Source organism: Hypanus sabinus, unplaced genomic scaffold (assembly GCF_030144855.1).
Source record: "Hypanus sabinus isolate sHypSab1 unplaced genomic scaffold, sHypSab1.hap1 scaffold_599, whole genome shotgun sequence".
NCBI lineage: Eukaryota > Metazoa > Chordata > Chondrichthyes > Myliobatiformes > Dasyatidae > Hypanus > Hypanus sabinus.
Genome location: NW_026781455.1, coordinates 206,251 through 234,145, shown reverse-complemented (window position 1 = coordinate 234,145; position 27,895 = coordinate 206,251). Strand labels below are relative to the sequence as shown.

At 51.0% G+C, this 27,895-nt stretch overlaps 1 protein-coding gene across 1 annotated transcript; it reads left to right on the top strand.

Moving 5' to 3' along the window:
* Window positions 1-105: 105 nt before the first annotated feature.
* On the top strand, window positions 106-27,536 carry LOC132389553 (oncoprotein-induced transcript 3 protein-like). The gene is made up of 7 exons (XM_059962024.1): window positions 106-1,410; window positions 1,934-1,983; window positions 18,867-19,014; window positions 19,333-19,409; window positions 19,727-19,891; window positions 24,421-24,516; window positions 27,385-27,536. The coding sequence occupies exons 1-7, from the start codon at window positions 1,202-1,204 to the stop codon at window positions 27,534-27,536; spliced, it is 897 nt and encodes a 298-aa protein (XP_059818007.1). The 5' UTR covers window positions 106-1,201.
* Window positions 27,537-27,895: the final 359 nt, after the last annotated feature.

Below are 27,895 nucleotides of genomic sequence, written 5' to 3'. Positions count from 1 at the left end.
GGCCCGTTGTTTGTCATCTGTAACAACAATCTGCATGATACTGTGGTAAACTGGATCAGCAATGTTGCTGCTGACTAGGATTGTGTGTGTAATGGACAGCGAGGAAGCTATCAATGCTTGCAGTGGGATCTGGACCAGCTGAGAAAAGGGGCTGAGAAAGGGCAGATAGAAGTTATTGCAGATGGGGATGAGATGTAGAAGTTGGGAGGACAAACCAGGTTAAGACTCACATCGTGAATGTTAGGGCTCTGAGGTGTACGGTAGAACCACGGGACCTGGAAATACAGATCCACATTTGCTTGAAAGCAGCGTCACAGGTAGATAGGTTGTAAAGAGAGCTTCATAAATCAGGCATTGGGTAAGGAGTTGGGATGTTATGTTGAAGTTGTAAAAGATATTAGTGATGCTGATTTCAAAGTTATGTGTAAAGATATCAATTATCTTGAAAGAGTGCATAGAAAATTTACAAGGATGTTGCTTGGAATTGAGGACATGAGTTACAGGGACAGTTTGAATCCATTAGGAATTTATTCACTGGTGTGTTTAGTGGGAACGATGAAATATTTAAGAGGAACCTGAGGGGGAACTTCACTCAGAGGGTGGTGTGTGTGGAACGAGCTGCCAACGGAAGTGGTAGATGTAAATTCAATTGTAACATTTAGGAAAAGTTTGGATAGGTGGATGAGATGAGAGAGGTCTGGAGGGCTGTGGTCTGGGTGCAGAGAGATGGGAACGAGGCAGAGGAGCATGGCATGGACTAGATGGGCCGAAGTTCTTGTTTCTATGCTCCATGACTCTATGACCAACACCCCCCATACAATAAATATCAATGTGCCATTTGCCTTCCTAACTATCTACAAGCATCTTTGCATCTTCCATAAAATTCTCTCTAAATTCCTTCTCCATTACAGACTCTGCACACGGTCCACTCCCCGTTACTGACCCATTGCCAACCTCACCGGGGGTTTATCCTGTGTCCACTCCTCCTCTAATGTCTGCTGTCCATTACAGACAATCTACACCTTCCACTCCACAATACTGACCCATTATAAACCTGGCGACAGTAATCCTGTGACTATTTCCTCTCCAGCACGTGGGTCCATTCCTGTTCCTCTGCTCAATACTGACCCATCACTGTGGTTGTTAGAGGAAGCTCACTGACGGGGAACAATAGGCTCTTCATTACAGAGCCTCAGGCTAGATGATGTTTGTTTGCTTTGCATACTTTTTCCAATCATACATCAACTGTTCCACCGCCCCGCGCTGGCTTCATTGCTTCGAGAAGCCGGTGTGGAAAGTAGTCGTTGACCTGTCGCTGCGTCTGACACCACTCACAGCAGAGAGTGAGGAGGTTGTAGGTGGTCCCATCTCCCTCCAGTTCACCCAGCAACACCTCATTGGGAGTCACACGTGAGTAGACATCAACCAAACTGATTGAATCTGGAAATTTGTCTTGTGTTCTGTGTTTGTGTGTGGGTGTTGCAGAGAGAGAGAGAGAGGGGGAGAGAGAGAGTGTAAATAAATGAAGGTAGATGGAGCTCCTTTGTCTCATCCAGCTGTGAGGTTTCAGAAAGGGATTTCTCATCTCTGTCTAGGGTCTCAGTCACAGAGATCTCACTGCATGTGTGATCCCAGTGAGGGAGGGAAAGAGAGAGATCTCACCTCCTTCCACGGGAAATCTGGGGTATTTTGTCTCTGTGGGTTCTCACTGAGGGAGGTTTTATCTCTGTCTTTGCTGTCTCAGTAAGGGAGTGAGTGAGGTCTCACTGAGCGATCTCATCTCTGTCCGTGGGGTCTTAGTCAGGGAGTGATGAATCTATCCCTCTATAGATGGATATCCCTTTCCATCCTCAGTTCCCATTCACATTTACACCTTGATCTCCGCCCCAGTGTGTCATTTCTCACTGAGTAAATTCCAATCTTTCATTTCCAGAATGTCACCGGCTGAACTGAGGGTTGTGCTGCTGATCCTGGGTTTTCTGGGTGAGTAATGTCTTGTAGGGACAAACTGCGTGCTGTGTACAGTAAGAGGGAGTAGATGTTATTTATTGTTTCTGTAGACGAGCAGAGGCAGCCTGTATTTAATGGGGGGAAAGTACTGAAAGGACCTCGAGATCATTATGAATGCAATTTGACACTGGGACACAGGGCATTAGAGCTGGTGATCAGAAACGTCCAGATACCCGGTTTGGTGAAACAACAGTAGGGAGTGGAGGGAGATGGGGAGGCAGAGAGGTTTCAGCAGAGAATCTCAGGCTTGAAGACTGAGGAGAAGGCACGGCTGGAAATGCAGTGATTACACTCCGAGAGGCTGGGACTGGAGGGAGTGTCCAGAGGCTGGAGGAGATTACACTGGGAGAAAGAGGTGAGGCTATGTTGGGATGTGAAAGCAAAGTTGGGTTGTATGTTACTTAACCAGATTAGTGAATGGTGGTGGGTGAAGGGGTTTGGGGCAATTTCAGGGACAGCCAGCAGAGTGTGTGGAGAGCAGGGTGCAGGAGTGGGAGGTGGCTGACGGTGTGAACGAGAGACGGACTGGGTCAGGGGCGGAGCTGGGTGATGTTACAGAGGCGAGCATCACCGTGGGGCAGAGGTGCCTGTTAAATGTCATTATCGTACCTGTCTCAATGACTTCCAGTGGCAGCTCATTCTGCATTCGTACCACCCTCTGTGGGTTTCCTCTGGGTGATCCGGTTTCCTCCCACAGTCCAAAGATGTACCGGTTAGTCAGTTAATTGGTCTTTATAAATTGCCCCGTGAATAGCAACAGGCAGAAAATGCTGGAGGAACTCAGCAGGCCAGGCAGTATATATGCAGAAGAGTAAACAGTCGATCTTTCGGGCCAAGTTACTTCATCAGGACCGGAAAGCAAGAGGAGCAGTCCATCTTTTTTTTCCACAGTCCTTCTTTCGAGTCGTGATGAAGAGTCTCAGCCTGAAATGTTGACTGTTTATTCTCTTCCATCTCTGCTGCCTGGCCTGCTGAGTTCATCCAGAATTTTGTGTGTGTTGCTCTTGAAATCAGTGTCACTGTGTGTCCTCAGTGACCACTTTATTATGTGCAGAGTGTAATTGGCTAATTAGATATTTGTATTAATGGACAAGTATCCCCAATGACGTGATCCCCACAGTCGTCTGTGGTAATGAATTACAGTGATTCACCACACTCTGGGTAAAGAAATTCCTGCTTATTTCTGTTCTAAAGGGATGTCGTTGTATTCTGAGGCTGTGCCCTGTGGTCCGAGACTCCTCCACTATCGGACACATCTCTGTGTCCACTCTCTCCAGCCTTTCAATATTTGATAGGGTGTGTAAGGAAACTCATAGATAGGCACATGGATGGTGGAAGAATGGAGAGCTGTGTGGGAGGAAAGGGTTTGATTGATCAGAATCAGGTCTGATACCACTGGTATATGTCATGTAATTGTTGTTTTGTGGCAGGACACTACAGTACAAGATAAAAAAAAACTATATATTACAACAAGAAATATATTTAAATAAAAAATAAGTTGTGCAAAGAGTGAACAAAAATTTTTTACAGTGGTGTAAATGGGTTCATTGTCCATTTAGAGATCTGATGGCAGAGAGGAAGAAGCTGTTCCTGAAGCAGTGAGTGTGTGTTTTCAGGCTCCTGTACCACCTCCCTGACAGTAGCAAGGAGAAAAAGGCATGTCCTGGGTGACGGGGTCTTTAATGATGGATGCTGCTGTTTGGAGGCGTTACTTGTGAAGATGTCCTCGATGCTGGGGAGGCTTGTGTCCATGATGGAGCTGGTTGAGTTTACAGTATTCTGCACCTTTTTCTGATTCTGTGCTGTGGCCCTTCCATACCAGATGGTGATACAACCAGTTAGAATGCTCTCCACTGTACTTCTGTAGAGATTTGCGAGTGTATTTGGAGTCAGACCAAGTCCTTCAAACTCCTGCTGAAATGTAGCCACTGTTGGGCCTTCTTTACAATTGGCTCAATATGTTGGTCTGAGGATCGATCTTCAGAGATGTTGACACCCAGTAGCTTGAAACTGCTCACCCTTTCCACTGCTGATCCCTCGATGAGGACTGGTGTGTGTTCCCTTCACTTCCCCTTTCTGAAGTCTTGGTCTTACTGACGTTGAGTGCAGGGTTGTTGTTACGACACCACTCAACCAGCTGATCCACTCACTCCTGTACGCCTCCCCATCACCATCTCAAATTCTGCTGGCAACAGTTGTGTAAATGGTAGTTTTATAGATGGTGATTGAGCTGTGCCGAGCCACACAGTTGTTGGTGTGGAGAGAGAATCGAGCAGTGGGCTGAGTTTGATCCTTGCGGTGTGCCAGTGTTGATCGTCAGTGAGCAGGTAATGTTATTTTCCATCTGCACTGACTGAGGTCTCCTGATGAAGAAGTCAAGGATCCAGTGACAGAGGGAGGTTTTGGAGGTTGTTGATTGGTACTGAGGCGGTGATGGTGTTGATCACTGAGCTGTAATCAATAAACAGCCGCCTGACAGAGGTATCGCTATTGTCCAGGTGATCCAAGGCCGAGTGTAGAACCAGTGAGATTGTATCCACTGTAGACCTATTGTGGTGATAGGCAAATTGCAGCAGGCCTCGCTTAGGCTGGAGTTGATTCTGGCCAATGACTAACCTCTCAAAGTACTTCATCACAGTAGATGTGAGTGCAACTGGATGGTCGTCCTTCAAATTACAAAGAAAAATTTTCATCAAGTGCTTAGAGTACGTTGTAAAAATATTCAGCCCCCAACTGTTCTAAGACAGTGTGATTTGGCTTGTTGTCCTGCTGAAAGATGAACTTCTCTCAGTTTGACCTGTCCAGCAGAGGCTAGCAAGTTTTATCCAGAATCTCTCTGTATTTAGCAGCATTCATTGTCCTATCAATCCTGACTAGATTTCTGGTCTCTGCTGCTGAAAATCATCTTCTTAGCAGGATGGGATACCATACATTCCAGTATAGATGGGGTTACCTGGCTGATGCACAATATTAGACTTATGCCTCACGTACAGCTTAATGTTGAGGCCAAAAAGTTCCACTTTAGTCTCATCCGAGCACAAGACCTTCTTCCACACCTTTACAGTTTCTTCTGTGTGACTCTTTGCAGTATTTACAGGCAAGGATAAGCTTTTTTTTTAGCCGGGCTGCTTCTTTGCCATTCTTCCATAAATACTTGTTTTGTGCAAGGCTTTAAAGATTGTGGAGCCATGAACGTCATCTCCAGTTGCAGCCACTGACTCCTGCAGCTCACTCAGAGTGACTGCTGTTGTCACAGTAGCCTCTCTTACAAGTGCCAATCTTCTCCGGTGACTAAGTTTAGAGGGATCGCCTGACCTGGGCAGTGTGGCTGTGGTTTTGTATTTTTTCCACTGATTCACGATGGACTACACAGAGTTCTGAGGAATGTTCAGTGCCTTTGAGATGGTCTTGTACCCTTCCCCAGATTTGTGCTTCGATATTATCACTTGTCTTGAATGCTCTTTAGTCTTCATTTTGGTTTGGTCTGTTGAAAATCTACCATACTGTTGGCCCTTACCAGGACAGGGGTATTTATTTAAATAATACTCCAATTTTCTCCATCAGCAAATGTGGTGAGTTGAGGATGAATACTTTTTCAGCCTCACAACTTTGGTTTTTAATTTTCAGCAAATTGTTGACTGGATTTGGAATTTTCTTTTGATTGGACATGATGCACACTGTTTCATGGATTAGCTCAAAATATCCCACTTCGATATATTTTAAATTTAGAAACAGAGTACCAGTAGGTAATGCATGAAAATAGTTGTGGGGACTGAATACTTTTTCAAAGCACTGTATATGACACCCAGAGGAGAGGGAGACGGGAGTAGACCTGGGGTGAATGGTAGTAGGGAGAGACCGTGGAGGGAGAGTTAGAAAGTGACCAAAGGAGACGGGGAATGGATGCTCCGAAGGGAGACAGTGGTAGTGAGAGACCGAGGGAGAGGAAAGTAGGGAGAGAATGAGGAAAAAGGAAGGTAGGGAGAGTCCGAGGCAGAGGGTGGTAGGGAGAGACGAGGGGAGACAGAGATAGACAGAGAACATGGGGACAAGGAGTTTGGCAGAGTGAGGGGCGAATGACTTGGGGAGAGCCTGAGGGCAGAGTGAGTTGGAGACAGCAAGGAAAGGAGAGACCGAGGAGGGAATGAGGTAGGGAGTGGAGGAGGGGTGAATGAGGTGAGGAGAAACCTAGTAGAGAGGGAGTTATGGTGAGACCAAGGGATGAGCGAGATGGGAAGAGACCGAAGTTAAACTTATTCTTGGAGAAGGAAGTCGGAGGATCAGAACGAGAGTGTGGCGGCAGGAACCATTTTGATTTTTTCTTCTTCTCATCGGAGTTAAGAGAGTCGGGACTGCGAGGCGTGTGATGTCGGGCAGTGAAGCTTTAATAAGGGACTCAGCCTTATACTGCGGGCAGCGGAGTGAGCCGGGAGCAGTGGGAAGGCTTAAGGGCTTTGGCTCAACGGGTTTAGGCGGAAGCCGGTGAGGCAAGGTAGGTTTAGTTTTCAGTTTTTCCTGTTATTTGAGGAAAGGGGGAAGTATGAGTGTGAGGGCAGCTTGTTGTTTTCGGTGTCGGATGTGAGAGGTCCTGGAGTCTCCCAGCCTCCCGGACGTCCACATCTGCACCAGGCGCGCCGAGCTGCAGCTCCTAAGGGACCGTGTTCGGTAACGGGAGCTGCAGCTCGATAATCTCCGTCTGGTCAGGGAGAGCGAAGAGTTGATAGAGAGGAGTTACAGATCACGGTTAGGAGGGGGAAGGGGAAGAGTCAGGTGCAAGAGAGTACCCCTGTGGCTGCACCCCTTGACAATCAGTACTTCTGTTTGAGTACTGTTGGGGGGTGGGGGACAGCCTACCTGGGGGAAGCAACAGTGGCCGTGCCTCCTGCACAGAGTCCGGCCCTGTAACTCAGAAGGGTAGGGAAAGGAAGAGGAAGGCTGTAGTAATAGGGGACTCGATAGTTAGGGGGTCAGATAGGCGATTCTGTGGATGTAATCAGGAGACCCGGATGGTAGTTTGCCTCCTTGGTGCCAGGGTCTGGGATGTTTCTGATCACGTCCAAGATATCCTGAAGTGGGAGGGTGAGGAGCCAGAGGTCTCAGTACATATAGGTGCCAATGACATAGGTAGGAAAAGGGAAGAGATCCTCAAAGGAGAATATAGGGAGTTAGGAAGGGAGTTGAGAAGGACCACAAAGGTAGTAACCTCTGGATTACTGCCTCTGCCACGCGACAGTGAGAGTAGGAATGGAATGAGGTGTAGGATAAATTCGTGTCTGAGGAATTGGAGCAGGGGGCAGAGACTCAGGTTTCCGGATCATTGGGACCTCTTTTGGGGCAGGTGTGACCTGTACAAAAAGAACAGTTTACACTTGAATCCTCGGGGGACCAATATATTCTGGTGGGGAGATTTGCTAAGGCTACTGGGGAGACTTTAAACTAGAATGGTTGGGGAGTGGGAATCAATTTGAAGAGACGAGGGGAGAGGAGGTTAGTTCACAAATAGAGAAAGCTAGTAGGCAGTGTGAGGGAGGATAGTCAGGTGATAGAGAAGGGGAGCACTCTGACCGAAGATGTAGGGAAGAAGGAAGAAAATGATAATAAAGTTGTTTTGCCCTGTCACAGATATACAGAGAGGAAGAGGTGTAGAGTTTCTTAAATGCATCTATTTTAATGATCGGAGCATTGTAAGAAAGGTGGATGAACTTAGAGCATGGATTGATACCTGGAAATTCAATGTTGAGGCTATTAGTGAAACATGGTTGCAGGAGGGGTGTGATTGGCAACTAAATATTCCTGGATTTCGATGCTTCAAGTGTGATAGAATTGGAGGAGCAAGAGGGGGAGCTGTTGCATTGCTTGTCAGAGAAAATATTACAGCGGTGCTCTGGCAGGATAGATTAGAGGGCTTATCTAGGGAGAATATTTTGATGGAATTGAGGAATAGGAAAGGTGTAGTAACACTTATAGAGGTGTATTACAGACCAGCTAATGGGGAGCAAGAATTGGAGGAGCAAATTTGTTAGGAGATGGCAGATATTTGTAGTGTTATGAATGTACCACAGCTCTGAGGGGCCAAAGGGTGTGGGGTAGCCCCCTCCTTTGTGAGAATCACAAGATCACTATTGAGTCAGTTCAGAAGACCCAGGAAATGAGAGAGAGACGTTTGGAATGTCTTGACCCCTCCAGCGATATAAAGCTACGGGGAAACGGCCATTGTCTCTTGGAGACGGAATTGTGTATTAAAGTACTGTGCTTCGTGGAAGCCCTCGGGCAAAGTGGGCTGGTTGGTGGAGAGATTGCATCATCCCTACCTGATTGACATCTGCAACCCTGTGAGTCAGGATAAAAGAGGGTCTGTGGGAACAGCCCCTCAGATGCACCAGAAGAAACGCTAGCAATCCCATAATAGCAAAATCCAGTGGGAAGGCCACGTGCGTCCGTTTCCATTTGCCCCGGAATTGGTGGACCTCTACCACGGAAGAACGGTTTTTAGCTAACAACGGGGAAATCAACTCCCAACGACTCTCGAAGGATTGACATCATAAAAGGACTGGGCAACCCGTCTTTCTCTCAAACCAAAATGCTGCAGCTTGATTGAACCAAAGTGACTTTTATATTTCCATCGGACAATACATTATCCCCTAGACAATGATAGAGCTATTTCTTATGGATTATTATTGTACCCGCGCTTTTAGATTTAGTATTGATGACGTATATTATCTGTACGTTTGCATTGATATTATTTTTGTGTATTTTTATCAATAAATACTCTTAAAAATAGTACCATCAGACTTCAACGGACCTCTCTATCTTTGCTGGTAAGTGACCCAGTTACGGGATACGTAACAGTAGTAAGAACAAGGTTGTGATTGTGGGAAATTTTAATTTTACACACATAAACTGGGAAGCCCATTCTGTCAAAGGGCTGGATGGTTTGGAGTTTGTAAAATGTGTGCAGGATAGTTTTTTGCAGCAATACATAGAGGTACCAGCTAGAGAAGGGGCAGTGTTTCATCTCCTGTTCGGGAATGAAATAGGTCAGGTGACTGAGGTATGTGGTGGGGAGCACTTCGGGTCCAGTGATCTGAGGGGAGAGGGAGTTAGTGAGAGTGAGGTAGTCAGAGTCTGAGGGGAAAGGGATGTAGGGAGAGACCAGGGGGAGAGGGAGGTGCCAAGAGACCGGGCAGAGAGGCAGTTGGCGAGAGTCCAAAGGGGAGAGGGAGGTGGTGATGGACCGAGGGGAGATGGAGAGGTAGAGACGGCCAAGGGGAGAGGATGAGGCAGGGACTGTCCGAGGGGAGAGGGTGAGGCAGGGGAGGACTGAGGGGAGTGGGGAGAGGCTGGAGAGGACCGAGAGGAGGGGAGAGATGTGTGGGACCGAGGGGGGGGGAGGTAAAGAAGACTCGGAGGGTAGAGGTACTCAGGAAGGGAGAGGAGGGGAGATAGACCCCAGGCTGAGAGAGCATGAGGGAGGGAACAAGGGGAGAGATTGCGAGGGAGGAAGAGATGGAGTGGTTGGATATAAGAAGAGTATGAGGTAAGAGGGAGGGAGACCCCGTGTGGAGAGGGAGTAAGGGAGAATTCAAGGGGAGTACGAGGTAAGGATGGACCGAGGACAGATGGAGGTAGGGAGTATCCGAAGGGTGAGACCTTGGGGAGGGAGGGAGGGAGGGAGGCACCAAGGGGAGAGAGTGTGAGGGAACAGCAAGGGAGTAGTGAGTAAGGGTGAGATCAAGGGGTGAAGGAGGTAGAGACTGTGCTGAGGGAGGTAGGGAGAAGCCAAGTGGAGAGCCTGAGGGAAGTGTGAATAAGGGAAAGAGAGGTAGAGAGAGACCGAGAGGGATGTATGCAGAGATCAAGTGGAGGGGAAGGTTGGGGGGACTGAGGAAGGAGAGGGTAGGGAGAGACTGAGGGAAAGGGTGGCAGAGGGAGACCAAAGGAGGGAGGCAGATGGAGAGTGACCAAGGGGAGACGAAGTTAGGAGGAGACCGAGTGGAGGGGGTAGTGTGGAGATTCCGAATAGAGAGGGAGGCAGAGACCGAGGGGTGAGGAAGGTAGGAAGTGACCGAGGGGTGAGGGAGGTAGGGAGAGTCTGAGGGAAAGGGGTTGGAGGAGTCTGAAGGGAGAGATTGAGGGAAGTAGGAGTTTGGTGGATATGGAGGAAAAGCGAGACCGAGGTGGGAGAGGGGTAGGTGGAGTTGACTATGGTAGGAAGAAATGGAGGGTAGTAGGGTGTGTGAGTGAAAAGGGAGGTAGGGAGCAACTCAGGAGAGGAAGAAAGGGAATGACCAGAGGGGATGATGGTAGGGAGAAATTGAAGGGAGGCAGAGTGAGGACGTGTAGAGGTGGGGAGAGGGTACAGCAAGTTTGAGGGGAGAGGGTGGTAGGGAGAGGCTGAGGCACGAATAAGGTGGGGAGAGACCGTGGGGAAAACATAACGAGAGAAGAAGGGTAGGGGATGTTGGGGTGCGACTGAGGGTAGAGGTTGGGGGACACCAGGTGGAGTGGGAGGTCGGGAAGGATGGAGGGGAGATGTCAATTGTGGGAGACCGAGGGAAGAGGTATGTACGCAGAGACTAAGGGGATGGGGAGGTTGGGAAAGTCTGAGGGGAGAAGCAGGTAGTAAGAGACTGAGGGGATAGGGAAGTAGGGAGAGACTGAGGGGATAGGGAAGTAGGGAGAGACTGAGGTGATAGGGAAGTAGGGAGGGGCTGAGGGGAAAGAAATGTTGGAGGAGGCCAAGGGGTGAAGAAATGAGGGAGGCGAGGGTGAGGTTGTGGTGTCCGAGGGGATGAGGAGATAGAGAGAAGGAGACCAAGGGGGGTGGGTGGCAGTGATCTAGGATAGATGGAATTATGGGGGGGGGAGAGAGGGGGTAGGGAGAGACCGAGGAGTGAGGAAGAGTTCGAGGTGTTAGGGAGGTAGGGAGACACTGAGGGGAGAGGGAGTTTGTGAAAGTTAGAGAGGAGATGGAGGTAGAGAGAGACTGTGGATGGAGGGAGACGAGAATTGAATTGATTTCATTTCCTACATCCTTCACATACATGAGGAGTAAAAATCTTTGTTACGTCTCTGTCTGAAGCGGCAAAGTGCAATTTAAAGTAATTTGTAATAAATAGTATGTACACCAGGACAGTCAATATAACATAGAAATACAGTTGGGTCAGCATGAATTAATCAGTCTGATGGCCTGGTGGAAGGAGCTGTCCCAGAGCCTGTTGGTCCTGGCTTTTATGCTGTGGTACCGTTTCCCGGATGGTAGCAGCTGGAACAGTTTGTGGTTGGGGTGACTCGGGTCCCCAATGATCCTTTGGGCCCTTTTTACACACCTGTCACTGTAAATGTCCTGAATAGTGGGAAGTTCACATCTACAGATGTTCTGGGCTGTCCACACCACTCTCTGCAGAGTCCTGCGATTGAGGAAAGTACAGTTCCCATACCAGACAGTGATGCAGCCAGTCAGGATGCTCTCAATTGTGCCCCTGTATCAGATTCATGTGGCACAGCCCAGTACACATTCTGTGTTCATACTGTGTCCTCTCCCTCCTTCCCTCCCTCCCTCGTACCTACTGCCCATGTCAGTTACAAACACACGAGATTCTGCAGATGCTGAAAATCGACAGAAAATGCTGAGAAACTCAGCAGGTCAGGCAGCATCCATGGTGAGGAATGAACAGTGGACGTTTTGTGCTGAGACCCTTCATCAGGACAGGAAAGGACGGGGTTGGGGAAATTGAAATAAGAAGGTGGGGGGAAGAGAAGCAACACAGGCTGGGAGGTGATAGGTGGAACCAGGCGACAAGGGAGGTAAGAGAGAGGGAGGGTGAAGTGAGAAGCTGGGAGGTGATAGGTGGAGCCAGGTGAGGGGGATGGTAAGTGAGTGGGAGGGTGAAGTGAGAAGCTGGGAGGTGATAGGTGGAGCCAGGTGAGGGGGAAGGTGAGTGAGTGGGAGGGTGAAGTGAGAAGCTGGGAGGTGATAGGTGGAGTCAGGCAAAGGGGGAGGGTAAGTGAGTGGGAGGGTGAAGTGAGAAGCTGGGAGGTGATAGGTGGAGCCAGGCGAGGGGGAAGGTAAGTGAGTGGGAGGGTGAAGTGAGAAGCTGGGAGGTGATAGGTGGAGCCAGGTGAGGGGGAAGGTAAGTGAGTGGGAGGGTGATGTGAGAAGCTGTGGGGGTGATAGGTGGAGCCAGGCGAGGGGGAAGGTAAGTGAGTGGGAGGGTGAAGTGAGAAGCTGGGAGATGATAGGTGGAGCCAGGCGAGGGGGGAGGGTAAGTGAGTGGTAGGGTGAAGTGAGAAGCTGGGAGATGATAGGTGGAGACTGGTGAGGGGGAAGGTGAGTGAGTGGGAGGGTGAAGTGAGAAGCTGGGAGGTGATAGGTGGAGTCAGGCAAAGGGGGAGGGTAAGTGAGTGGGAGGGTGAAGTGAGAAGCTGGGAGGTGATAGGTGGAGCCAGGCGAGGGGGAAGGTAAGTGAGTGGGAGGGTGAAGTGAGAAGCTGGGAGGTGATAGGTGGAGCCAGGCGAGGGGGAGGGTAAGTGAGTGGGAGGGTGAAGTGAGAAGCTGGGAGATGATAGGTGGAGCCAGGCGAGGGGGGAGGGTAAGTGAGTGGGAGGGTGAAGTGAGAAGCTGGGAGGTGATAGGTGGAGACAGGTGAGGGGGAAGGTGAGGGAGGGTGAAGTGAGAAGCTGGGAGGTGATAGGTGGAGTCAGGCAAAGGGGGAGGGTAAGTGAGTGGGAGGGTGAAGTGAGAAGCTGGGAGGTGATAGGTGGAGTCAGGCGAGGGCGGAGGGTAAGTGAGTGGGAGGGTGAAGTGAGAAGCTGGGAGGTGGTTCGTTGAGCCAGACCAGGTGGGGGGGTAAATGAGTGGGAGGGTGAAATGAGAAGCTGGGAGGTGATAGGTTGGGCCAGGCGAGGGGGGAGGTAAGTGAGAGGGAGGGTGAAGTGAGAAGCTGGGAAGTGATAGGTGGAGTCAAGCGAGGGGGAGGGTAAGTGAGTGGGAGGGTGAAGTGAGAAGCTGGGAGGTGATAGGTGGAGTCATGCGAGGGGGAGGGTAAGTGAGTGGGAGGGTGAAGTGAGAAGCTGGGAGGTGATAGGTGGAGCCAGGTGAGGGGTAAGGTGAGTGAGTGGGAGGGTGAAGTGAGAAGCTGGGAGGTGATAGGTGGAGCCAGGCGAGGGGGAAGGTAAGTGAGTGGGAGGGTGAAGTGAGAAGCTGGGAGGTGATAGGTGGAGCCAGGTGAGGGGGGAGGTAAGTGAGTGGGAGGGTGAAGTGAGAAACTGGAAGGTGACAGGTGAAGCCAGGAGGTTGGGAAGGTCAAGTGCTGGAGAAGAAAGTATAGGAGAGGAGAGTGAATGCCATTGGGGAAACGGAAAGAGGAGGAGACCTGGGGAAGTTTAAAGCAGGTGAGAAGTAAAAGATCTGAATGTGAATATAGGAAGGAAGTGGAGTTAAATTTGTTCACCAGAAAGTGAAATGGATATTCATACCATCAGGTTGGAGGGTACCCAGATGGAATATGAGGTGTTGCTCCTCCACCTTGAGGGTGGCCTCATCTTGACACCATGCTTTTACCGATCCTGTGCAGTGGCCCCTCCATATCAGATGGTGATACAACCAGTTGCAATGCTCTCCAAGGCACAGCTGTAGAAATTTGCTCGAGTCTTTGGTAACAAAGCAAATCTCCTCAAACTTCTAATCAGTTATAGCTGCTGGCATGCCTTCTTCGTGATTGGGTCAATGTGTGGGGCACAGAATAGATCTTCAGAGATGTTGACAGCTTCTCTCCACCCACCACCACCCAACCCATTCGACATTATTTACATCCACTGACCGATTCAAGATGGTGCCTGATATGGTGTCTGGGGAATGTTGTACAATAGATGGTCAAGATGGTGTCTGTGGAGTGTGGTACAATAGATGGTCAAGATGGTGTCTGGTGTCTGCGGAGAGTTGTACAATAGATGGTCAAGATGGTGTCTGGGGAATGTTGCAGAATAGATGGTCAAAATGACACCCTCCTGCGATCTGTGTCAAGATCTTGCCTCAGATTTAGGCCTTGTTATCAGTTCGTAGGAAATGGTTTTAGGGACAGAGTGGAATCATGGGTCAGATACAGAAGTCTGAAAGCACGTACCACCAGGCTCAAGGACAGCTTCTACCCCCACTGTCATCAGACTCTTGAACAGACATCTTGTACGATAAGAGGATCTGTCCTGGGACCAGTATGTAAGTGTCATTACAAAGAAGGCATGGCAGCTCCTCAACTTTCTGAGAAGTTTGCACAGATTCAGTCTGTCACCTAAAGCTTTGACCAACGTCTATAGATGTGTGGTGGAGAGTATTTCTGACTGGTTGCTTGACAGTCTGGTATGGAAGCACCAATGCCCAAGATCAGAACAGTAGTGGATGCAGCCCAGTCCATCACAGGAAAAGCCCTCCCCACCATTAAACACATCTACCAGCAGCATCCATCATCAAGGACCCCACCATCCAGTCCATGCTGACTTCTCACTGCTGCCATCGGGAAGGAGGTACAGGAGCCTTAGCTCCCAGAATACCCTTCAAACCATCAGGCTCCTGAACCAGTGTGGATAATGTCAATATCTTAATCTACCACCAACCCTGGCAGGACGTCCATGCACCCACCACTCTCTGTGTGTAAAAAAAAAATTAAAGAAAAAAACTTAGCTTTGAAAATTATGACCCCTGGTATTAACAACATCCGTCCTGGGGGAGAAATAGCTGTCTGTCCATTCGATCCATTCCTCTTCCCATCCTTCACACCTTTATCAAGTCCCCTCTCATCCTCCTTCACTCCAGTGATAAAATCCTGAGCACACTCTCGAAAGCTTCCACATCCTTCCTATAATGAGGTGAGCAGAACCACCCAGCCCAGTCTGCCCTGACACACATGGGGAGCAGGGAAACATTGTAAATGACATGGTGGGGAGGAAGGGAATGGGGAAGAGTGGAGGGGAAAGACTGGGGTGGAGGGAAGAACATCGGGAGAGGTAGGGGAGTGGGGAGGGGCATCAGGGGAAGTGAAAGTGGAGGAAGACCGGAGCTGGGGAATGGGATTAAGGTCTGTTGTGTGGGATGAAACGAGGTGATTGCAGGTGGGGGAGTTTCTGCAAGTTTCTGTCTCAGCCACACACTACTGTGCCTTGGAAATACATTGCTGCTCCTTCAGTGTCACTGGGTTAAAACCCTGGAGCTCCGGATCATCATTGTGGGTGTCCCCACTCATCAAGGCTTGCAACAGTTCAGGAAGGCAGCTCACTATAACCACCACCTTCTCCAGGGAACCTCTGGAGGGGCAGTTATACACTGGCTCAGCCTCTGAAACTCTCTCCCTTTTGATGAATAAATCAACAAAATTACTGGTGCTCAAGGGTTGCTAATGCGAGGGGATGGGAGTGGAGGAGGGATGTTAAGATGGGACTGGACTGGAGGAGGGATGCTGAGACGGGAGTAGAGTGGAGGAGGGATGTTGAGATGGGACTGGAGGAGGGATGCTGAGAGGGGAGTGGAGTGGAGGAGGGATGCTGAGAGGGGACTGGAGAAGAGGAGGGAAGTTGAGAGTGGAGTGGAGGAGAGATGTTGAGAGAAGAGTAGAGTGGAGGAGGGATGCTGAGAGGGGACTGGAGTGGAAGAGGGATGCTGAGAGGGGACTGGAGTGGAGGAGGGATGCTGAGAGGGGACTGGAGTGGAGGAGGAATGTTGAGACGGGAATGGACTGGAGGAGGAATGCTGAGTGGAGTGGAGGGGATGTTGAGAGGGGAATAGAGAGGCAGGGATTCTGAGAGGGGGCTGGAGTGCAATAGGGATGCTAAGAAGGGAAGTTGTGGAGTGGGCGATTCTGAGAGGGGGCTGGAGTGGAGGAGGGAAGTTGAGAGGGGAGTGGAGTAGAGCAGGGATGTTGAGACGGGACTGGAGTGGAGGGGGAATGCTGAGGGGACTCGACTGAAGGAGGGATGCTGAGAGGGGATTGGAGTGGAGGGGCATGTTAAGAGGGGACTGGAGTGGAGGAGGGATGCTGAGAGGGGAGTGGAGGAGTGGAGGAGGGATGTTGAGAGGGGACTAGAGTGCAGGAGGGATGCTGAGAGGGGATTGGAGTGGAGGAGGGATGTTGAGAGGGGACAAGAGTACAGGAGGGATGCTGTGGGGATTGGTGTGGAAGAGGGATGATTAGAGGGGACTGGAGTGGAGGGGGATGTTAAGAGGGGACTGGACTGGAGGGGGATGTTAAGAGGTGAGTAGAGAGGCTGGGGGATTTTGACAGGGAATTGGAGTGCAGGAGTGATGCTGAGAGGGACTGGAGTGCAGGGGGGCTGTTGAGAGGGGGCTGGAGTGCAGGAGGGATGCTGAGAGGGGAGTGGATGAGGGATGCTGAGAGGGGAGTGGAGTGGAGGAGGGATGCTGAGAGGGGACTGGAGAAGAGGAGGGAAGTTGAGAGTGGAGTGGAGGAGGGATGTTGAGAGAGGAGTAGAGTGGAGGAGGGATGCTGAGAGGTGACTGGAGTGGAGGAGGGATGCTGAGAGGGGACTGGAGTGGAGGAGGGATCCTGAGAAGGGACTGGAGTGGAGGAGGAATGTTGAGACGGGAATGGACTGGAGGAGGAATGCTGAGTGGAGTGCAGGAGGGATGCTGAGAGGGGAGTGGTGGGTGATGCTGAGAGGGGATTCCAGTGGAGATGGGATGTTGAGAGGGAACAAGAGTACAGGAGGGATGCTGTGGGGATTGGTGTGGAAGAGGGATGATTAGAGGGGACGAGTGGAGGGGGATGTTAAGAGGGGACGAGTGGAGGGGAATGTTAAGAGGGGACTGGAGTGGAGGAGGGATGTTGAGAGGGGACAAGAGTACAGGAGGGATGCTGTGGGGATTGGTGTGGAAGAGGGATGATTAGAGGGGACTGGAGTGGAGGGGGATGTTAAGAGGGGACTGGACTGGAGGGGGATGTTAAGAGGTGAGTAGAGAGGCTGGGGGATGTTGACAGGGAATTGGAGTGCAGGAGGGATGCTGAGAGGGACTGGAGTGCAGGGGGGCTGTTAAGAGGGGGCTGGAGTGCAGGAGGGATGCTGAGAGGGGTGTGGAGGAGGGATGCTGAGAGGGGAGTGGAGTGGAGGAGGGATGCTGAGAGGGGACTGGAGAAGAGGAGGGAAGTTGAGAGTGGAGTGGAGGAGGGATGTTGAGAGAGGAGTAGAGTGGAGGAGGGATGCTGAGAGGGGACTGGAGTGGAGGAGGGATGCTGAGAAGGGACTGGAGTGGAGGAGGAATGTTGAGACGGGAATGGACTGGAGGAGGAATGCTGAGTGGAGTGGAGGCGATGTTGAGAGGGGAATAGAGAGGCGGGGATTCTGAGAGGGGGCTGGAGTGCAATAGGGATGCTAAGAAGGGATGTTGTGGAGTGGGCGATTCTGAGAGGGGGCTGGAGTGGAGGAGGGATGTTGAGATGGAACAAGAGTACAGGAGGGATGCTGTGGGGATTGGTGTGGAAGAGGGATGATTAGAGGGGACGAGTGGAGGGGGATGTTAAGAGGGGACTGGAGTGGAGGAGGGATGTTGAGAGGGGACAAGAGTACAGGAGGGATGCTGTTGGGATTGGTGTGGAAGAGGGATGATGAGAGGGGACTGGAGTGGAGGGGGATGTTAAGAGGGGACTGGACTGTAGGGGGATGTTAAGAGCTGAGTAGAGAGGCTGGGGGATGTTGAGAGGGAATTGGAGTGCAGGAGGGATGCTGAGAGGGGATTCCAGTGGAGACGGGATGTTGAGAGTGGACAAGAGTACAGGAGGGATGCTGAGAGGGGAGTCGAGAGGCAGGGGGATGTTGAGAGGGAATTGGAGTGCAGGAGGGATGCTGAGAGGGACTGGAGTGGAGTGGGTGATGATGAGAGGGGAGTTGAGAGGCAGGGGGATGTTGGGAGGGGACTGGAGTGGAGGGGGATGTTAAGAGGGGACTGGAGTGGAGGAGGGATGCTGAGAGGGGAGTGGAGTGGAGGAGGGATGCTGAGAGGGGACTGGACTGGTGGAGGGATGCTGAGAGGGGACTGGAGTAGAGGAGGGATGATGAAATGGGTCGGCCATTTAGAACAGAGATGCGGAAAAACTTTTTCACCCAGAGAGTGGTGGATATGTGGAATGCTCTGCCCCAGAAGGCAGTGGGGGCCAAGTCTCTGGATGCTTTCAAGAGAGAGTTAGATAGAGCTCTTATAGATAGCGGGGTGACGGGATATGGGGAGAGGGCAGGAACGGGGTACTGATTGTGGACGATCAGCCATGATCACAGTGAATGGCGGTGCTGGCTCGGAGGGCCGACTGGCTTACTCCTGCAGCTACTGTCAATTGTCTATTGAGAGTGGGCTGGAGCGGAGAAGGGAATCTGAGAGGCTGCTGGTGTGGAGGAGGGGTGTTGAGAGGGGACTGGAGTGGAGGAGGGGTGTTGAGAGGGGGCTGGAGTTGAGGGGTGATGTTGAGAGAGGGCTATGGACAGTGGGGGGTTGTGGATGTTTCCAGATCTTACCCTCCAAATTACACATTGCCATGCCTTGGAAATACATTGCTGCTCCTTCAGTGTCACTGGGTCAAAACCCTGGAACTCCGGATCATCATTGTGGGTGTCCCCACACGTCAAGGATTGCAACAGGCCAAGGACAGGCCGCCACCACCACCTTCTCAAGGGAACCTCTGGAGGGGCAGTTATACACTGGTTCAGCCTCTGAAACTCACGTCTCTTCAAGGAATAACAATAAATATTGTTGCCCGGGGTTGATGAGGGTGGAAGTGCAGATGGGGGTTGTGGTTGGCAGAGAAAGAGGATGGGGATGTGAGCTGTACATTAACACTGAACATCGTTCTGTCCCTCAGTCACAGACTCCACACTCGGTGATCCGTGTGTAAACCACACCGTCCTAGATCAGCCCTGGAGGAGCACGGATTGTTCCAACACTGAGTGTACCGGTGGACAATGGATGGATGATGGAAATCTTGAACTGGGATGGTACAGATTTAACAGGTAAAGTGAGGAGATAATCACTGAGAAACTGGACACAGAAGGGGAATGTAAACAGGGGAACAAGGGGTGTGTGAATGGGAAATGCAGGGAGACTGGGATCATCAGTGATTACACTGAGATGGGGAGTAAATACAGGGAGAGGGGAGATCCCACATTCTCGGGGTAGAAACAAGGGAGAGGTACAACAGAGGGGGAATTCCCAGGATTGGGGTTATTGACCAGAGACAGGGTACGGACAGGGTGAGTGTAATTTCCCATGTCTCTCTGAGTGAATAAACTCCCTCAGATCAGGGAATGACTCTCTGATTGTTGTTTCAGTTCCGGAGGATGGAAGATTCCCGAGACGGTCGTACCACAGTATCGCTGCTCCGGGGAGAAACCAGGCTGGTTAAACGGTAGGGTCAGAGTTTACATCAGTGGGGCTCGGTTATTTTTGGGGAGGGTCAAACTGATGACCCAGCTCTTTTCAGATAGGTTTCAGTGAGATCCCCCAGACGTTTGACAAAGTCCCTCATGGGAGGCTCATTCAGAAGATGAAGGTGCTGCTGCGGGGAGGGTGGGGTGGAGAGGGAGAGGGCAGCAGCTCAGTGCTGACTGAGGCCGGTCCGGACCGTGGGTTGTGAACCACTGATTTACAGTGGGTCCTGATTCACATTCCCCGCTGTACTGTGGGACCGGGTACATTTTACGGTGTTTATAAATCTCATTCCAGGTCCCCATCCCAACGTGGGAGAGGGGGAGGTGAGCAGGACCGTCTGCTTCGCTTCTAGTGGATCCACCTGTCACTGGAGACTTTGGATCAATATGAAGAACTGCTCCGGTTACTTTGTGTATCGGCTGTGGCCGACAGCCTGGAGTAACGCTGTGTTCTGTACAGGTAGGTCACCGTTCCCCAGTCACACAGCAGTGTGGTAGTTGTGGGGAAATTCTGGGACGTCCTGACTCACCAACACACACCACGGGCTGAGTTTTCCAGTCGGCTGCCCTGCCCGTGGTCTGTGATCACCTTTCCCGTATCCGCCTTCACACCGGGGTCAGAATGAAACTGCCCAGTCTGACCTGTGACAGAAATCATAGAACACAGAACAGTACAGCACAGCACAGGCCCTTCGGCCCACAATGCTGTGTCAGCTGCCGGGAGAGAGTCTACCCATCCCCTGGAGTGAGGGAGGATGAGGCTGACAGGAAGTGGAGGGAGTAAGGGGAGGGTGGAGTGAGGCTGACAGGAAATGGAGGGAGCAGCGGTGAGAGTGACGGGAGGGGGGAGTGAGGCTGACAGGAAATGGAGGGAGCAGCGGTGAGAGTGAGGGGAGGGTGGAGTGAGGATGACAGGAAATGGTGGGAGCAGTGGTGAGAGTGAGGGGAGGGTGGAGTGAGGCTGACAGGAAATGGAGGGAGTGAGGGGTGAGAGTGAGGGGAGGGTGGAGTGAGGCTGATAGGAAATGGAGGGAGCAGTGGTGAAAGTGAGGGGAGAGTGGAGTGAGGCTGACAGGAAATGCAGGGAGCAGTGGTGAGAGTGAGGGGAGGGTGGAGGGAGGCTGACAGGAAATGGAGGGAACAGTGGTGAGAGTGAGGGGAGGGTGGAGTGAGGCTGACAGGAAATGGAGGTAGTAGTGGTGAGTGTGAGCGGAGGGTGGAGTGAGGCTGACAGGAAATGGAGGGAGCAGTGGCGAGAGTGAGGGGAGGGTGGAGTGAGGCTGACAGGAAATGGAGGGAGCAGTGGCGAGAGTGAGGGGAGGGTGGAGTGAGGCTGACAGGAAATGGAGGGAGCAGTGGCGAGAGTGAGGGGATGGTGGAGTGAGCCTGACAGGAAATGGAGGGAGTGAGGGGTGAGTGAGTGAAGGTTGGAGTGAGGCTGACAGGAAATCGAGGGAGGGATGGGAGAGGTGTGGGGAAGGATGGGAGGGGCAGAGGGGACGGGGAGGGGGTAAGAGGGAGAGGCCTGATTTTATCTGCTCCGATCACCGATACATAAATCACAAAACGTTGTTTAAATTTTCTCCAGTTCCCCAACAAATGAAGTGTCGGTGGCGACTGCAGCCCCTCCATTTGTAAAACTGTTAGCAAACAACAAAACAACACAAACTGTTTTTTCCGATTATCTTCGATTCTCCCGGAGTAAACGTATTATCTATGGAAAGAACAAGCACATCCCTTCAGGTTCGGCACGCCACCCTGTTAAATGTCACACTTGTGATGTTGTGCTGCAGTGGTGTGAGTGCTTGCTGACTGTCTCCGGTTATATTGAGGTCGTAATGTTTATGGGTTCATTGCCATTCAGAAATGTGATGGCGGAGGGGAAGAAGCTGTTCCTGAAACATTATGTCTGCCTTCAGGCTCCTCATGGTGGTAGCAATGAGAAGAAAGCACGTCCTGGGTTTGAGGATCCTTGATGATGGATGCCACCTTTCTGAGCCTTTGCTTTCTGAGGGTGTGCTCTTGATCAATGTAAAAAACAGCCAAATTAAATCCATTTTTTAGATAGATAAGCCCACTCCCGCAGTGGAGCATCGGCCATCAGGAGCAGCTCAACAGAGTCTCCCATCCTGGGTCAGTCGTTCACTTTATCATCAGGTGTAGCCCTTCTTCTGGATGTGTCCTTCATCTCCCGGGAATGAGATGTCTGGAGCTTCTGTTACCGTTCATGAAGCTGTAGGTTTTTACGGGATGTTAGCCCGATGCCAACCCTCCTCCTTTCACTGCTGGGCTTGGGACCATCCATAGCAGAGTTATTCACAAGAACCGATAAACATATATGAACCATATAACAATTACAGCACGGAAACAGGCCATCTCATCCCTTCTAGTCCGTGCCGAAAGCTTACTCTCACCTAGGCCCATTGATCTGCTTTCAGTCCATAACCCTCCATTCTTTTCCTGTCCATATACCTATCCAATTTTATTTTAAATGAACCTGCCTCTACCACTTCTACTGGAAACTCGTTCCACACATCTGCCGCTCTCTGAGTAAAGGAATTCCCCCTCGTGTTACCCCTAAACTTTTGCCCCCTGTGGTGCACTACATATACCTGTCTGGACACGCCTGAGGAGGGAGAGAGGTGTGGAAGAGGCTGAGGCTGAGGGAGTCAGGGAGAGACCGAGGTGAGGGGGAGGAACTGATAGGCTGAGGGGAGGCAGTGACAGGGAGGGACGGAGGAAACGGTGAGACAGGGAGTGCCCGAGGGGAAGGGGAGATGGGGAGAGGCCGAGGGGACAGTGAGACCGGTGTTGTATTTTATATATTAATACATTCCAGGGGTTTCTAATAATGAAACATATTCTGGAAGAATAGAATTTTATTGACAACAGCAGCAAAACCACACGAGTCTCACAGGGCCATGCTTCTCAAAGTTTCTCGATCTTTCTCAGATTTCTGCACATGCTCAGAACTCTCTCCAATCACGGTCTGACACGTGATATCTCCACCACAGGGAGCGCCCGAGGTGTGGGGGAGGGGGAGAGAGAGGGAGATGGGCAGAGGGGAGGGTGAGAGGTTGGGAGAGGGAGAGGGAAAGAGGGAGGGGCAGAGGGGAGAGGGAGATGGTGAGGGTCCGAGGAAAGGGGATGACGGGGAGATGCAGAGGGGAAGGGGAGACAGGGAGTGGGAGTGACGTTGAGGCTGAGGGGAGAGGGAGATGGTGAGGGTCTGAGGAGAGGGGGAGATGGTGAGGGTCCGAGGAAAGGGGGAGACGGGGAGATGCAGAGGGGAAGTGGAAACGTGGAGAGATTAGTGAAAGGGACACTCCAACTGGGGGAAGGAAGGAGTGACTGACCGGAGAGTGATTCAGACAGAGAGAGGGACACGTGACAAGATGGATTTGCCCGACAAGGGTTGGAGGTATTAAACAGGAAATTAGAGGGGATCAGAGACAAGTGAGCCGAGTCTGGGTTTGACCATCACCCCAGCAGGGTCTGCAAGCTCGGGTAACTGTGGTGGGGATCATTGAAGGGAACGATCTTTCTCTCCTTCAGCCCCAAATATTCTCCTGGGCTTTGACTGAGAGTAGTGACCGGTCACAGACATTCACCAGGGAGAGTTGCTGAACAGGGACTGGATGGTTTTGGTATCTCTTCAGATCAAAGACCTACTTTCCAAATTTTTGTCCCAGTGGCTACCCATTTCAATTCAACTCCCCATTCCCATTCCCACATGTCTGTCCAAGGACACCTGCACTCACCTGATGAGGCCAGAATCAGGATGGAGGGGCAACACCTCACATTCCTTCTGGGGAGCCTCCATCCTGACGACATAAACATTGATTTCTGTAATTTCCGGTAATTTCTAGCCCTACCACTTCTCTCGATTTCCATCCCCACTCCGGCTCCCATCTTGGTCCTTCTCTTCTCCTCCCCTGTCCATCATCTCCGTCTGTTCCCCCTCCTCCAATCCTCCACCCTTGTCTCTCAAATCCTTCTCCTCACATCCCCCTCTCTCGGCATTCACTCTGTCTGCATCACTCTCTTTTCAGTCTCTCCATCCCTCCCTCCAGTTGATCCCTCTCCCTCTCACTGATCTCTCTGCCCAACTCTCCTCACACAATCATCATTCTCTCTTCACTCGCCTCATTCCTCCCACTCCAGTATGCCGCCTCCCTTTCCATCCAGTGTGTTTTCACCCATTTCCTTCTGTCCATGTACTGAATTACTCAAATCCCACTCCGGTCGTTTCTGTGTCTCATCAGTCACCGTGTAACTCCTCACAATCATTCCTCCCTTCCTCTCTGTGACCATCCTCCCCTCCCACCTCCATCACACCTCCCCCTTCTCTGTGTCCACCCCTCTCTGCCCTATCGTGTTTGAGCGGTGGACTGACAGGTTGGATTGCGTGTGTCTGTACACTGCCGGGAGACAGTACCATCGACTGCTGGACATTGTCTCTCAGGGACTTGGACTGTGTATGATTTCCTTTTCAAGTGAAGATGCTTCTTTGCTCGATATTTTGAACACTGTTACTCAGTGTTTTTGAATGTTTGCTTGCTATTTTGAATGTTTTGTACCCTGTCCCCAGAGGAATGCGGTCTCGTTCGGCTGTATCCATGTATGGTTTGAATGATAATTAACCTTAATTTGATTTGATTTGTAGAGCTATTGTGATAGGCAAATCACAGTGGGTCCAGGTCCTCGCTCCGGCACGAGTTGATTCTCATCATGAGTAATTCAGTACGTGGACAGCAGAAAATGGGTGAGAGGGATGGAGAGAGAGGTGCAATGTGGGAGATGTGAAGAGAGGGATTTGAGAGACAAGGGTAGAGATATTAAAGAGCAAAGGAGAGGGGAGTGTGTGTATTTCAGAGGACAGATTTAACCTGGACTTGAGCCTCCTGTTCCTGCCATTGAGTTCCTTCCTGATTGAATGTAAAACTTGTTTACTACTTTACCCTTCCATTGTATCTTTACTTATTGCAGAACCTCTGTCGGACACAACTCAGGAACGCCAGGGATCGGTGACCGGAGAGCCTGGTCCAGGGTTGACCACCAGCCCAGCAGGGTCTGTGAGCTCAGGTACAGATTCCCAGTCAGACACAACTTGGGAAGCCCAGGAAACAATGACAGGAGAGCCTGGTCTGGGTTTGACCACCAGCCTAGCAGGGTCTCTGAGCTCAGTTATTCATGATGGGGTTTGTGAGGGTCAATGAATAGAATGATCTTTCCCTCCTTTAGTCCTCGATATTCATCTGGACTTTGTCTGAGAGACGTGTCCACTCACAGAAATTTTGGGAGGGAGAGGTGGTGAATGGTGACTAGATGGTTTTGGTTTCTTTTCAAATCAGAGACCTCTTTGTTAAATTCTTGTTCTGGTGGCTACCCAATTTAATTCTCCTTACCATTCCCTTCTGATATGACTGTCCACGGCCTCCTCTGACTTGATGAGACCACCCCCAGGTTTGAAGAGCAACACCTCATAGTCTGTCAGGGTCACCACCAACCTGATGGCATGAATATCGATTTCTCTTACATCCTGTAAATTCTTCTCCCTCCCACTTCCCTCTTTTTCCATTCCCATACTGGCTCTCCTCTCAACCCTTCCCCTCTCCTCATCTGCTCATCTCCTCCTTCTGGTCCCCCTCCTCCATCTATTTAATCCATTGTCCACTGTCCTGTCTCATTGGATTTCACCTGCTTCATCTCTTTACCTTTTCCACATATCACCTCCCAGCTTCTCCCATCATCCTGCTCACACACCCAGACATCTTCTCACTGCCTGGCTTCACCTATCACCTGCCAGGTTGTACACTTTCCACCTTCTTATTCGGGCTTCTGCCCCCTTCCTTTCCAGTCCTGAAGAAGTAACTTGGCCCAAAACTTCGACTGTTTATTCTCCTCCAGAGATGCTGATGGACCTTCAGCATTTTCTGTGCATTGTTCTGGATTCCCAGCAGACATACACAGACATACAGGCAGACACAGCTTACCCATTTTCGCTACCTCATTAAAGCAACCAGCACCCCGGACATTCTCTCATCTCCCCTCCCATCGGGCAGTAGATACAGAAGTCTGAAAGCACGTACCACCAGGCTCAAGGACAGCTTCTACCCCCACTGTCATCAGACACTTGAACAGACATCTTGTACGATAAGAGGATCTGTCCTGGGACCAGTATGTAAGTGTCATTACAAAGAAGGCATGGCAGCTCCTCTACTTTCTGAGAAGTTTGCACAGATTCAGTCTGTCACCTAAAGCTTTGACCAACTTCTATAGATGTGTGGTGGAGAGTATTTCTGGTTGCATGACAGCCTGGTATGGAAACACCAATGCCCAAGATCAGAACAGTAGTGGATGCAGCCCAGTCCATCACAGGAAAAGCCCTCCCCACCATTAAACACATCTACAAGCAGCATCCATCATCAACGACCCCACCATCCAATCCATGCTCTCTTCTCACAGCTGCCATCGGGAAGGAGGTACAGGAGCCTTAACTCCCACACGACCCTTCATCATTCTCCTGAACCAGTGTTGATAATGTCAATATTAATCTCAGTTTCTTAAAAACCCCTAATATATCTGAATCTACCACCACCCCTGGCAAGACGTCCATGTGCCCACCACTCTCTGTGTGTAAAAAAAAAAGAAAAAACTTAGCTTTGAAAATTATGGCCCCTGGTATTAGCAACATCCGTCCTGGGGGAGAAATAGCTGGCTGTCCATTCAATCCATTCCTCGTCCCATCCTTCATACCTTTATCAAGTCCCCTCTCATCTTCCTTCACTCCAGTGATAAAAGCCTGAGCACACTCTCGAAAGCTTCCACATCCTTCCCATAATGAGGTGAGCAGAACCACCCAACCCAGTCTGCCCTGACACACATGGGGAGCAGGGAAACATTGTAAAGGCCACGGTGGGGAGTGAGGGAATGGGGAAGAGTGAAGGCGAGTGGAGGGGTGGGAGGGGAAAGATTGGGGTGGAGGGAAGACCATGGGGAGAGGAAGGAGGGTGGGTAGGAGACATCAGGGGAAGGGAAATTGGAGGGAGGCCAGAGGTGGTGGATGGGATTAAGGTCTGGTGTGTGGGATGAAGTGAGGTGATTGCAGGTGTGTGTGGGGGGGGGGAGTCATTCCCTTCTGGACTGGAGGAGGGATGCAGAGAGGGGAGTGTAGTGGAGGAGGGATGCTGGGACTGGACTGGATGAGCAGGGATGCTGAGTGGGGACTGGAGTGGAGGAGGGATGTTGAGAAGGGATGGAAGTGGAGGAGAGATGTTGAGACGGGACTGGTCTGGAGGAGGGATGCTGAGACGGGACTGGACTGGAGGAGGGATGCTGAGAGGGGAGTGGAGGAGGGATGCTGAGAGAGGACTGGACTGGAGGAGGGATGCTGAGACGGGACTGGACTGGAGGAGGGATGTTGAGACGGGACGGGACTGGAGGAGGGATGCTGAGACAGGAATGGACGAGCAGGGATGCTGAGAGGAGACTGGAGTGGAGGAGGGATGCTGGGAGGGGAGTGGACTGGAGGAGGGATGTTGAGAGGGGGCTGGAGTGGAGAGGGCTATGGATAGTTGCGGGTTGTGGAAATTTCCAGATCTTTCCATCCAAATTCCATATTGCCATGCCTTGGAAATACATTGCTGCTCCTTCAGTGTCACCGGGTCAAAACCCTGGAACTCCGGATCATCATTGTGGGTGTCCCCACACATCAAGGATTGCAACAGGCCAAGGACAGGCCACCACCAGCACCTTCTCAAGGGAACCTCTGGAGGGGCAGTTCTACACTGGCTCAGCCTCTGAAACTCACGCCCCTTCGAGGAATAAAAATAAATATTGTTGCCCAGGGGTTGCTGAGGGTGGAAGTGCAGTTGGGGGTTGTGGTTGGCAGAGAAAGAGGATGGGGAACGTGAGCTGTACATTAACACTGAACATCGTTGTGTTCCTCAGTCACAGACTCCGCACTCGGTGATCCGTGTGGAACCCGCACCATCCTGGATCAGCCCTGGAGGAGCACGGATTGTTCCCACACTGAGTGTACCCATGGACAATGGATGAGTGATGGACATCTTGAAGTGGGATGGTACAGATTTAACAGGTAAAGTGAGGAGATAATCACTGAGAAACTGGACACAGAAGGGGAATGTAAACAGGGGAACAAGGGGTGTGTGAATGGGAAATGCAGGGAGACCGGGATCATCAGTGTCTACACAGAGATGGGGAGTAAATACAGGGAGAAGGGAGATCCCATATTCTTGGGGTAGAGACAAGGGAGAGGTACAACAGAGAGGGAATTCCCAGGTTTGGGGGGTTATTGACCAGAGACAGGTACGGACAGAGTGAGTGTAATTTCCCATGTCTCCCTGAGTGAATAAACTCCCTCAGATCAGGGACTGACTCTCTGATTGTTGTTTCAGTTCCGGAGGATGGAAGATTCCCGAGACGGTCGTACCACAGTATC